Consider the following 13,661-nt stretch of genomic DNA (forward strand, 5'->3'; position numbering starts at 1 on the left):
AGAGGGTCGTACGGTTTGCGAGCAGGGTGCATACGTGCTATGGCCGTATATATGGCCACGCGTTCTGCTTCTGGGATGTTCGGGGTTCTGAGGGTTGCTTCTCCTTTGGTAGTTTTGTGCGATAGCACGCGCATGCTTTCTTGCGATATTTGTGGCAGTTCAAGTTCATGCTTCGGAAGGTTGCTTTCAGCTACAGGCTGCTTTGAAGGTGAGGAGTAAGAGGATGGCCACTCACCGGTGTGGGGCATCGGTGGTGCATACTTTTGCCTGCACTCACAGCCATGGCGAGTTCAAAAGAAAACGCACGCGGCGCAACACTGAAAGGAGCGAGAAGTGTTGTCCACCGAAGGGCCATCTGTTTCAAGAATCCTGTCACTCCAGAAGAGACTCTAGTGAAATTGTGAGATCCGGCAAGTATCCAATCGGAAGCGGACGGCACCCAGTCTAAAGAAGGAAGCTGAAAGACGTGCCTATTGGGGTACCTTTCAGAAACCTCTATTGAACAGAGAGGGCCTGAAGACGTTTTATGAGGCGCAGTCACAAGCGGTATACACCTGTAGGAGAGCTTTGCTGCTAAGAACCTATTCTGGCTTGAAACCTTCCAGCTTCGAAGGCCGAGCTGCCCTCAACTGTACTCGTTAGGCAACCGACTCTCGACGCTTGAATATGGCATGTTGATGGGGAAAGATGTAGAAAACATCGTATCCGAATGCAAAATACTGTGAACTGGCGCCTGCACTCATTTCAGTGTACGCTAGTACTGTGACGCAATCGCACTTTGTTCATTTGTCATGCGTACTCTGGCATTTAGCGGCTGTAACTTCTCTTCAGAAGTCAAAAATAAAAGAGTGTAATATGGCCAAAACCAAAAAGGACTACAAGCATTTTTTTTCGCGATGAAACAAATTTTCACGCATAGATATGCAGTAGCGAGGAAATAGCATCCTGTGGCGTTAACCAGTGTGAGGCCGGGCTGAAGGAAACATCGACTGATTTATTGGCAGTAGTAACAGGGTTCGATGCCAGGGGCGTCGAGAAGAAAATGGAGGCAAGACGTGCGTTCACGAAGAAAGAATAAGCGGCTGGTCTCCGTGCCGACACCACTGGCCGCTTTTAGCGGCCACCGTGGGAGATCCCTGGAGACGACAGGGTTGAGCAAACCGACGAGCCTCTCCCTCGAACGGACGGTGGTACCAGCGCTCGCCGTCTTCAGCAGGTGGCTTTGGACTACGCTAGTGAGGTGACATCCGGCGGAGATAAGGGGAGCGAGGGTGGACAGTGGACGATGCGATGAGCTGATAAAAGAGGCGGGTAAACTGGGAGTGGAACTTGTCACGGAGGCTCTGCAGATCTGGGACAGCGCCGAGAGAAACGGGGCAGCAGGAGATGTCCATAATGAAATCCACAAGCTCGGCGAGCTACTCGAAAGACAATGCGCCAGCCATAACGGGGTAGGCGAGCGACAGCGTAGAAAGGTTTCAAGGGCCACCATCGGGCAGGGCGGATGCGTTGCCGTCGGCGTTGGTGATGTTGCGTGCGGATGTTCTAGCTGACATCCCGGTCACCAGTTTGTCGCGTCAGCCACTATGAGGCCGCGATGAAGGGAAACATCGGCTGATTTACTGGCAGTAGTGTCAGGGTTCCATGTGCTGCCTTGAGCCAGCCGAAACAAACTCGCGTGAGGGTCCACCGCGAGGAGGTGCCCAACCAGGATTCTCCTCGGTGTCGTCTTCGTCGGCTGCCCTGCCATCTCTGCTGCGTGAGATCGGTGCTACTGCTACAACTCGCTAATAAATCTAGATTTAAAATATTCGCAATATGCGGCCTTACTCTCACCTCATACCGAACCACGCCGCATTGGTCCTTTAGTCGTTCCTTACCAGCTGCAAGATAAAGATAGTACAGAGACTCAGTCATGAGTTATTATAGACTAACATAACATAATAATAATAATAATATTTATTTGCGACATATGACATGAAACGGTAGTCCGGCAGTCAAAGCTGCCACATAGGACAGATTGACATAGCCGCCGGCCCGCTATACTAAATAAAGCATATTTTCCCCACTTTTCAGGCATAGCCGTCATTCACAATCTCAAATTTCACGGAATATTAGTTGAATGCCTCATTTAGACGCCCTCTAAACCACCAACGTTGCTCTAGACCATGTCAGCTTTTGTCTCGCTAGTGTTAAGCCTCTCGTTCTGCAGAAAATCAGGCGTTGTCGGCGTTGTAAGCGAAAGAGCGGCTAGACTACCTGCCAACTAGGTCCCGTGACGTCATGACAACCAGCCCACCATGGCAGGCGTCAACCTGGCCACCAGACGGACTGTTTGCAACCTTCCCACTGTGGCAGGGAGCAGTTAAACAAAAGTATTTATCGCGAGAGGTTCCTCGGAAAGAGCAACCTGGGTCTGACAAGCCCCGCCAGTGGCTTTGATTGAAGCAGCCGCCTGGCAGGGTAGTCGCACATCGCTTAGCCGCTGATGTATATTCATATTTGTCCATATATATGAATGTCCATTCGTAGACCCCTGGGAGTCCTCGTTCTACGGCTCCTGGTGCAGTAGTGCAGCGGTGAAGCGATATGCCGCTGCCCTTCTATGGAAGGTGGCACCATGAGTGGGACTAGAGTTGCACTGGTTGGGTTGACACACAGGTTGCTCATCCCAGAGCAGACTCTCACGATTAAATGGAAGTGCCCAGTTTACTGCTGCTTCGGCGGAGAGTCAACAGCTTGCGCTCACCTTCAGCTGGCTAAAAATATTCGCGTCACGGTTCTACTCCCTCCGCATCAGTGGTCCCTCGTGAAGTGCACTTCCCTCACAACTCGTCCGTCACGAAATCTGCTGCCGACGCGGTGGCTCAGTGGTTGTGGTGCTCGGCTGCTGACCCGAAAGACGCGGGTTCGATCTCGGCCGCGACGGTTGAATTTGTGTGGAGGTGAAATTTTGGAGACCCGTGTACTGTGCGATGTCAGTGCACGTTGAAGAACCCCAGGTGGTCGAAATTCCCGGAGCCCTCCACTACGGCGTCCCTCATAGTCTAAGTCGCTTTGGGACGTTGAACCCCAATAAACCAACCAACCAACCAAACCTGCTGTCAGCAGAGTGACCTCCCACTGGGAAGCAAAAGGTGCACCTCAGCAAATGCTTGCGCTGACTACCATTTAGCAAGGCATGCGATCGATGACGTGAGTTTGAACAGACTGTCTGCAAACGGTTGCACTTTCTACCAAACATTTATAGCTTTGTGATTAAGTGAAGAGATCGGACGTCATCGCAGCAGTGTTGCGTGTGACTGTGCATCGCGACCTTAAAGGAAGCCTCACTTTTTGATGACATGCAGTATCGCATCCACGCCTATCGCTCATGAAGGGCAAGCCTTTAGTCTGCAACATCGACTTGCTTACGAATATACTTTCTACATAGATTTACGGTCGGCGAGAGTCTGATTGCACAGTATCTACACCGTATTTAGATAAGAGGCATTTTTTCTAGTGGTTGGCAGGGTGTAAAGTGCCGGACTTCCAACTGCAAGCTTCGCTTTTACGCGTCGGCTCGGCAGCAGTTTCTTTCGCAATTTTTTTCCTCTGTTCTGGCGCCTCTCGTTCTACCTCTGCAGATATCCCCGACCGAATCTGGGTTGGCAAGAGCGCAGCAGTTCTTGAGAAAGGGGCGTAAGGTGTGAAACGCGTTCCCTCCCTCAAAGTGTAGAGAAATTGTCAAAACACTGGGTGGGGTGGTGGGAATATTCGAATTGTTCGATTATCGAATCGAATATTCTTGAACGAATGAAGTAGCGAATTTTCAAAATTATTCGAAATGAATCGAAGGCGACCTCAAGTTTTCGAGTCACTAACATGAAGTTTGCATTGAGCACACCGTGGTTTTCTTCGACAGCTGCTCAAAAAGCAAGACCCGTTCTGACGCCGCATAATCATACTTCTGTACTGGCGTGCATGCTCAGCGCTGTCGGGCGGGTTCATTCGTGCGGCCTCTTTTATGGTGCTGAAACATGCGGCCTCCTAGACTGCGCGACGCGACAGCCAGGTTCGGGAAACACCGCCTTCATGCGTGATATCGGAGGCCCGGGCTCACAACTCTCGTCCCTGTCATCAACTCACACGTGGCGCTGGTTTGCTCGCCGTCGTCGTCAGTACAAAAAGGCAATTTTTTCCGATACGCATAACATGACTGTCGCACTGTTAATATACCGACTTCGTGCTATGTTGCGTCTTTCGACAGCTTTAGATTTAACGAGGTGAGTTGTTTCGCATGAATATTCGTTTTAAGTGCATGTTCGCACAAGTAGCAAGTAATGACATGATTATTCGATGTGCATTAGATTCGGTTCTTTCACTAACCGAATCCTATCCGATTCGGTTTTCATCTGTATTGTTCTATTAAGGCGAAAGCCTTTAATGGCTCATCATTCCGTCCGTCCGTCACACTATAGCTGCCAATCAGCGAAATAACGTCATCCGTGGTGTAATACGCCATAACCAGAAATAACTGAATTAATTGTGGCATAGTAAGTCGTCGCCGTTAACTAGTAATTTGCTAATAATTACTACCAGCATGCAGTAATTAATTTATAATTAGTAATTACTTGGTATTTAGTAGCTAATTCGTAATTAGTTACAATACATTATTTAGTAACTAGGTGGTAGCCATTAATTGATGATTAGTGATTACTCATTTGTTGGAAATTAGTACTTAGTATTTGTTGGAAATTAGTGGTATGCTGAAGGTGTCTAATCTCACCGGTCTCCTCTGCGCAGCGCACCGTCATGTGCTGCGTGATGCCGTTGTACCACGCCTTCGGACACATCGACTTCTCCATCCTTGGCATAGCAGAGGGCATCACGACGGTCTACCTGCAGCCCGGAAACGCTCCTGCTCACACCCTGGCCTGCATTGACAAGTACAGGCAAGGGCCTTCACACACCTGCTTTCCTGCCAAAAATTGGGGGAAGCTGAAGCTTCGCCTCTATGAGCAGGATGCGCTGTCGGGTCTCGCTCGCATTGCCTGCTCATTCACCTTATTCCTAATTAGCATACCCGTAATTACTCATGGACATCAGTATATTTATTTATTTATTTAATACTACGGAGCCGCTTGACTCCAAGCAGGAGTGAGCACAGATAAAAAAAAAAAACAAGATATGCACGAACGTCATGCAAGAGCAAATAGATGATGCGAAAAAAAAAGCCAAGAAAGACAAGGGTTCCACATACAAAAGGCTCTCAAATTATCAACAAACGTTTCTACATTTGGGCTGTTCACTACACACTTCGGAAATTCATTCCAGTCTGTAATCGATTTGACAAAAAAATTAGTGATTAACTGTATTAGAGTATGCACGAAATTCTTGCAGCATTTTTCCATGGATATACCGCGTACTTACTCGTGAAACAGGAGTAATATAATCATGGGTGTTTACTCTAATCAGATTATTATATATTAGGTTATTATTATATGCATTATATTATATCATACCATATATATATATATATAATATGTTAATAATATAAGTTTAAAATATATATTATATTATTATCTACATGTCTCTAAAAGACTTCACCACGTGAAAGACCACAACGCATTCACCAAGACCTCCTTTATTCAGCCTAAACCAAGAAGCCTTCATAGCCTATGGGTAGCTTGCCCGTCTCGCAATCCGAAGGTCCTGGGTTCGATGCCCAACGTTATCTAATTTTCTTTATATCTCAGTTTTATGAATTCTTTGCTTCCATCAGCATTTTTCCCCCATGGACGACGATGACACCGCATTTTCTGCTACACGGATCCTCAACGCTTTTGCATTAATGCACGAGGACATACAAAGAGGAGCAGCGCTCAAACTCCTATCAACAAATTCACTGAGTTCGAAGAGAAGCCAAGGAACAAAGTGTAAACAAGAGAATATAGGAAACAAATGTGGCCGAAGCAAAGCGTCAACATTCGAGTTTACCTTAGGTGTGGTCACCACGAGCACACCAAGGTATCTATACCGAGACCATACAAAGAAATCTTTGTGTAGGATGGAAAACAAAAGGTGAAGAAAGAACGTGAATATGAGCTGCAGCGAAAGAAATGTTTAAAAAGTTAAGAGAAAGGAGTTTCAGAAGTGAAGGTTAACATCGTGTCCGGCATCAAAAACACTTTCAGCAAAGGTCAATCAGGCCGAAGCTACAGCTGAGTAAAAACAACCGGCGCCGGAACAGAAAACACGCGCCAAGAAGGTAAGGGGAAATGACAAAGCAATCTCTGGCTTTAATGCTGTACATTGAAGAATTGCCGAGTGACACCGAGCTCACTGAAACACATCGGTTGTTTCACGGACTGGCATGCCTTCGTTGTCTAAGGGATTAATTACATCTGAAGTGTGTACCTGTATATATCGACCAAACAGAAATGGGTCGCAATGAAAGATTACGAGAACACTGCCGAGGTGAACCAAACAGTACTGATGGCCATCTTGATGATCACTGCATGGACGTCCGGAAGGGGAGGGGCAGGCAAGGGGGTGCGGCTGCCCCCCTCCCCCTCCTGGTATTTGGGATTTGTTTTATGCACCAGCAGAAAACAACTACTCAGCTTGATTAGCACGCTTAGGTCCGCATATACGTATGAAACGCCCATCAGGATTGTGAGGCAACTTTGCACCTTACATCCCAGTAAACCATAAAACGTCACATAGACATCAGCGAGATATTTACGCTGGACATTAGACACCTCCACTAGACATCCATTTTAGTACCGTTTACGAAAAATCTACGTACCTACAACACGAAAATTGGGGCCCAGTCCACGTTATAAGTACGTACTGCAGACAGCAAGTTCGACATTTATCAGATATTTGGGAACACGTAAGTATGCCCAGTCTACGTAGTCTAGACGTCTATATAAAGAGAATATGACTATACATAGATCAATACCAAGGTGAAAATTTCTAACCGGTTCCAGTCCAACTGTTTTAAGGGACACATCTCCAGTTGTTGCAACTGGAAATTTGTTCCTTAAAATAGTTGCGACTGGAACCCGTTGCAATACGAGATGCAGCTGACACCTGTTACAATTCCAGATGGTGAGCTTAGCGCATGATGGCCTTAGCTGCCTATGTACCATAAAACACTGCACAACACAATTCCAGATGGAACGGAGGTCTACTGCATCCCAGCCACAGACTTCCCTATGGAGTCGTCGGGACGTCCAAGCACTCCAGCTAGCTCAAATACAGTTAAGCGAGTACATAGCCATCACGAGAGCCCAGAACACTGCAGATGACTTTTGAATGCGTCAGTGTTTTACTGCGCTCGGCTCTTTCACTGAATCTTGAATCTTCTCGTTGAGCATAATCGTCAGGTTTACAGCTGCGGTGGCATCAATACTCTTCTGCCGAGCCCAATAAGTCCGGGTTGCTTCAAAAGAAAGCATAATTGTTCACTTTTATAGGAGATAGAACATCAACTACAACAAACAAGCCCAGTAATTTACGCCATTTTTACCGACGCAAGTCTATGAAGCGTCAAAGGTTGCCCTTGCAGCACGAAAAGGCAGTCGTGCTGAGCGGAGTGTGCTTGCACACGCACTTCGGCACACCATCCGAACGCATGCCCACATTTCGGTAGTAGAGGCCAGTTGTATACATCACCAGCATTTGTTTCAATACACAGCGAGTCTGGCAAAACAGCCAAACGAGTGAGCGTAAAAATATAACGCGCCGATAAATGCATTAGAATTTTTTCATTACGAACGAAAAAAATAGCATAAAATACACTTCAATGAGTAAACTGAGACTGAGTACGCACCAGGAAAGGTCACGATTCCAGCCGGTGAAAACGACTTGTAGTCCTAATTCGTACTGAAGGGTCCACTTCGCCGAGTAGTAAAAGCAAGCAAACTGTCTTCCTTCAGCGCCATCAAGGAAAGAACTGTTGAACAATCTCGCCAGCAATAAAAATTAGCTCTGGCGTGTCCGCATATATAGAATGAATTACACCTGCTTGCTCTGTGAACCACTCGATAATCGGAGTTCTTCTGCAGCAACCAGTTGTGAGTGCTAATATGGAACGATGTTCCAGGTTCGACTGTTTGAGAGGGGCAGGGCACTTTTCCTTATTTCTTTTTTACGCCCAAACTAATATCTGTTTGAGAGGACATAGCAGTAGCGCTAAAAAACAAGGACGACAGGGTAGAGAAAGACAACACAGGCGCTCGACTATAGCTCGACTGTTTGATGTGCAACAATGTGTGCTAGACTCCTTTTCGTGCTTGATGAGGCTGAGCGCTGTTTTCTGCTTTGTTTTATTCCGCGACAGCGTATATAGCTCGTTCGGTGGAAAAGCCGTCGGCGGTGTAGCAGTAGTAGTAGTTGTAGTTGTCAGCACCGCGCGTAGGAAAAAATCGTATCATACCAACCGTTTGCCGCAGAATGTTCCAGATGGTGTCGTACGATTCCGCGTTTCGTGCAGCAAACGTACTAGTTCAGTTAGAGCCCAGCTTGCGGCACGAATTCGAACCGACGGCCTATAATCAGGGCTACGGGTGTTCCCCTAGAATACGAGACAATTACTGCGTCATTTCCTTCCTTAAACCCAATTTTCATTTCCATTACGGCACCTCTTTCTCTCTTCTTTCCCTCCCACCTTCCTCCCTTCCCTTACGGCGCGGTTCGGGTGTCCACCGAGATGTGAGACAATCACTCCGCAAATCTTTTCCTCAAAAATGCGTTGCGTTCAAAGCTGTTTCCAACGGACAAGAAGTCACGCCGAAAGGGCGATGGCGTTCCGTGGACTCCCCGGCAGCGCTGCAACTCCGTATAGCGTTGCACTCCTAAAAAATCTCTGCCTCTCCCGTAACCGAGAGTAGAGTAAGCATGAAATGTTTACGGGCCTAATGTCATCTCGGTGGACACCCGAACCGCACCGTACAGGAAGGGAGGAACGCCACCACCCGTTCAGCGCGATGCCTTGCCATTTGAACGCAAGGTTTTTTGAGGAAAGGAAATGGCGCAGTAATTCTCTGCCATCTCGGTGGACACCCGAACCGCACCGTAATGGAAGGGAGGAACGCCACCACCCGTTCGGCGCGATGCCTTGCCCTTGGAACGCAGCGCTTCTCCCCCGGGCCCCTGTGCGCCTGCGCGGCTTTGCTTCGATGCGCGAAGCCCCTAAGAGATCACGTATGACAACGAAGTGTATCGTGGCATTTATGTGCTTTTTGCACGCGTTATTAGAAATCGAAAATTATAATTCCGTGCATTATCAAACGCACAGCGACTGATATCTTGATAAACATTGAGAAGGCACTGGCAGTAGTTATTTTTTGTGACTGCTTTGGAGACCAACCGGCGCTTGCATGCCGGTCGCGTAGGAGGGCTTAGAGAGTCTCGTTAAATCTCGTTAAGTCTCGTACGGTGCCCGGATGTTCTCGTTTCAGAGCCCGGATGACTGTAATTCAGTGCCTGGATGAGTGGATTTCGGTGCCCGGATGATGGGTCTCGGCGTGACGTCACCACACTGCCGACAACGGGGGCTAAAAGCATTTCATGCTTAATAAGGCCCGGATGAGTGGATTTCAGTGCCCGGATGAGTGGATTTCAGTGCCCGGATGATGGCTCTCGGTCTCGGCGTGACGTCACCACACTGCCGACAACGGGGGCTAAAAGCATTTCATGCTTAATAAGGGAATAATTAATTCTGTGTCGAGGTTCTTCAAACACAACTCTCCCACGGAACACGATGAGAAATCGCACACGCCGTACGCTCTACCACTGCCGCCATGGCTGACCCTAGCCTCGTGCGGAGTGTGCGAAACTGACGCATATTTTGTATCGTCTCTTTTTTGTACTTAGTAGTATCCTTGCTGTGGCCCGAAAAATAAGTTAATAATTTTTAAATTCTGGCATATTACTTTTTTCCACAGCTGCAATCGCCATGTGCAGTTTGCGCTATTATTGATAAAATACGATACGAACTACAACGCGATGGCGGCGTAGCCAATTCACCGCGCTTTCCCCGCCGCCGCCTGTCCGCGGCACAGATCAGGCATATGGGCAGCGCATGTAAGGGTAACGGGCTGGATTCAGAGAGAATGCAAGCACAGCAGAGAGGGTCAGGGCAGGTGGGCAGATGAGGTTCGGAAGTTTGCTGGGATGATAAAAAGCGGGACTCAAGAAGTTTATTCTCAAGAAATATGAGGTCACACATTCAGCTACACAAATGCCAAAGCTTTCCTCAGTTCAACATTCCAATATTTAGTTATCATTGCTAGCGCGATTAGCAGATCTACCACATTTTTGAGAAAAAATAACTCCCAAAAATTGAACTGAACCAACTTTTTTAGTTTAAATAGTTGGATAAGTTGAATAAAACATGCTTAATCAGAAAAAATGGTTATTTTAGTCCTGGCTGCTGAATAACAAAAAGTTTTTCAGTGTGTCCCCAATTTTCAGTGTGGTTGAGATAGCTTGCAGGCTGTAGCACAAGGTATAAATTGAATGTAAGAATAGTAATGAAATAACAATGCGAATCCTGACCAAAGTGACTGGCATTTCAAACCAACTGCGTACAGTAGAGTCAGAAACCTGATGTGTGTGCATTCAGATTTGTCTTTACTACTTCCCGTATTTTTCTTCTTTCTAGGTGGGATAATGTTGCTGTGAAGCGAGCACGAAAACACACAAAAACACAGGCAGCTCTGGTCATGCCCCCAATTTCTAGTCAACAGCGATTTCCAACTTTAAATGCAGTAAGGCAACACGAAATATCGAACGATTGAAAAATGTGGAATTCTTAATTTATATCTCACTTACATTCCCAGGACGTGACAAGTAATATCTACGAGGAGTCTAGGTTAAGGTAGATGTAATGTCGTGGGTACGTCTCCAGCTTTTCCAGGAAAAAAAGGTTGGTAAATAAGACATCTGAGAGATTTTCCTTTGGTACATAGACGTTCAGACTTAATCTGGACATCTGGACATCTATGGGAGGTTTGTGGTTTGCTGGGATACTATGGCCGCCGCGGTGGCTCAGCGGTTATGGCACTCGGCTGCTGACCCCAAAGACGCAGGTTCGATCCGGCCGCGGCGGCTGAAAATTCTAGAGGCCCGTGTACTGTGCGCAGTCAGTGCACGTTAAAGAACCCCAGGTGGTCGAAATTTCCGGAGCCCTTCACTACGGCGTCTCTCATAGATTGAGTCGCATTGGGACGTTAAACCCTATAACCAACCAACCTAAGTTACACACTATGATTTAGATTCATAGTGATGGTTCAACAGCGCAAACACACGCAGACCAAGAAGGAGACAAGCCACACAGCGCTGAACTTACAACTTATTTATTATTAGGAAGAAGCATGTCATAATATACACACACGAAAACAACACACACAAAAAACAGCGCACATGCGCAATGTCAACAATCTCATAGTATTAAAAACGGTAAAACCGCTTTAAAAGCACGTGTGTATCCATGGAACCGCTATCCGCTGCGTAGCATTTTCATTTCCCTAACAGATGATGTTACAGATGGCGCACTCACGCACCCTTTATCTTTCCGGATAATGTGAAAAGAGCTACTACTGGGGCTAGTTGGAAATACATACTTGAATGAATTTTTGAGCGCTAAAAAACCACGGAAAAAGGACGAACACACGGGACGAAGCGCTTTCTAACAACTGTTTTAATATCAAAAGGAACATGACTATATACACACATTTGACGTCATATCATGCACAGAAGAGGTACGCACGCGCTGACAAGAATAAAAATGAAGGAAAAAAGGAAAACAGGTAAAAAACTACGCGCGCTTAGAACAGCCGAAGATTGCTATTCCTGAGATACGGAGATACAAGTACGGAGTCCAGGTGATTTTCTCAGCTCCCAATAAGCTCATTGGAATGTGCAAAAAGGTAAACGAGAGTGAAGACCACAAAAAGAAGCCTGGGTGCGATATCAAACACGAAAACACCTATGTAAAGTGTGATGAAAACGTCATTTACAGCATTCCACTCAGCTGCCAACGAACTTACGTTGGGCAAACGGGCAGATGCCTTAACAAGAGGCTCCGGGAACACGAAAGATTATGTGAACAAATTGCAAAATCCGGTAATCTGGCACCTCATTGTGCACACTGTAAATGCACACCACTGCTAAAAAACACCAAGGTTATAGGTAGGGCTCGAAACAGACGGGAAAGAGAAATTATCGAAGCTTTCGCAATGCACGTTGCTCCGGATAAGCAATGCGTCAGCTCCCCTTCGGTGATGTTAGGGGGAACTGAATTAACCTATCTCAGGAATAGCAATCTTCGGCTGTTCTAAGCGCGCGTAGTTTTTTACCTGTTTTCCTTTTTTCCTTCATTTTTATTCTTGTCAGCGCGTGCGTACCTCTTCTGTGCATGATATGACGTCAAATGTGTGTATATAGTCATGTTCCTTTTGATATTAAAACAGTTGTTAGAAAGCGCTTCGTCCCGTGTGTTCGTCCTTTTTCCGTGGTTTTTTAGCGCTCAAAAATTCCTTCAAATAATGTGAAAGGCTTCAGCAATTTCTCTAGTGCGCTGGTCAGAATGACGAAACAACACACCAGTGTCACCAAAAAACGGCGTGCATTTGCATGTGGAACAATGCTTCGCTAGGTTTGTTTCTTTGTTCTTTAAAGAATGAGCGTGCTCCATGAGCCGCACGTTAATACAGCGGCCAGTCTGGCCGATGTAGGTTAGGCCGCAGGACAAGGGGATCTGATAAACTATGCCAGTCTTACAGGGAACATATCTTGTCAGAAGGGTATATGCTTGGGCTTGTTGGTTCATAACTGAAAGGTGAAAAACGTAGCGCAAAGAGACGAGGACACAGAAAGACGGACAACACACGGCGCTAACTTCCAACAAAGGTTTATTTCAGAAAGAAAGGTGGTTTTATAACGACATCACGACCAACACGCCGTCAAACCATGTGCTAGCAAAGCGTATCAGCCAGATATGTGAGCTCTTTCAACATCAATGATACAGAGGGGGTACTAACACAATCATCTTTCAAAAGTGATATCCATTCCGCTTCTATGATTTCTCGTGTCAACCGGTCATTGTGCACTTTTAAAACCATGCATTGTTCAAGAAGCGGTATGCAGTGACACGACCGGCAGTGGGCTGACAACCCTTTTCCACGCATATCGTCTACGTCACGCCCATGCTCTCGAAGCCTATCATTCAGGCATCTGCCGGTTTGCCCTACATACTGCTTGCCACAGGAAAGAGGAATTTGATAAATGACATTTTCAATACAATTGACAAACTTTTTCCTATGTTTTTTCGTACAACCAACACCCTTTTTAGATTTTTTGAAATGTTTCGTACACAGATGACTCAACTTCTTAGGTGCCGAAAAAACCACACTGGCTCCCGAACGTTGCGCTATTTTTTTTTAGATTATGAGAAAACTTATGAAAATAAGGAATGACGGCAACTTTTTCTTTCTTACTCATGGCTTCCTGATTATCCTGGCCTTTTTTATTGCAGACTTTCTTCAAAACACCTTCTGCCACAGACACTAGGACATGGGAAGGGTATCCAGCATTCTCAAGCCTCCTACATTGCTGAGAAAAACTTTCATGCATGAGGTGCGGGCAAGACTTCTTTAAACAATTAAAAA

General features: G+C 46.4%; 1 protein-coding gene across 3 annotated transcripts in view; it reads left to right on the forward strand.

The window, feature by feature from the left end:
* Positions 1-13,661, forward strand: part of LOC149325065 (medium-chain acyl-CoA ligase ACSF2, mitochondrial-like) — a 187,124-nt gene that overhangs the window by 103,487 nt on the left and 69,976 nt on the right. For all 3 annotated transcript variants that reach the window (XM_089562684.1, XM_089562686.1, XM_089562685.1), the window contains one exon: positions 4,786-4,934. In XM_089562684.1, coding sequence (XP_089418810.1) covers positions 4,786-4,934 — 149 coding nt within the window. The remainder of the gene's footprint in view (positions 1-4,785; positions 4,935-13,661) is intronic.

The sequence above is a fragment of the Amblyomma mixtum genome, chromosome 10, assembly GCF_055824585.1.
Source record: "Amblyomma mixtum isolate Tamu chromosome 10, ASM5582458v1, whole genome shotgun sequence".
Taxonomy (NCBI): domain Eukaryota; kingdom Metazoa; phylum Arthropoda; class Arachnida; order Ixodida; family Ixodidae; genus Amblyomma; species Amblyomma mixtum.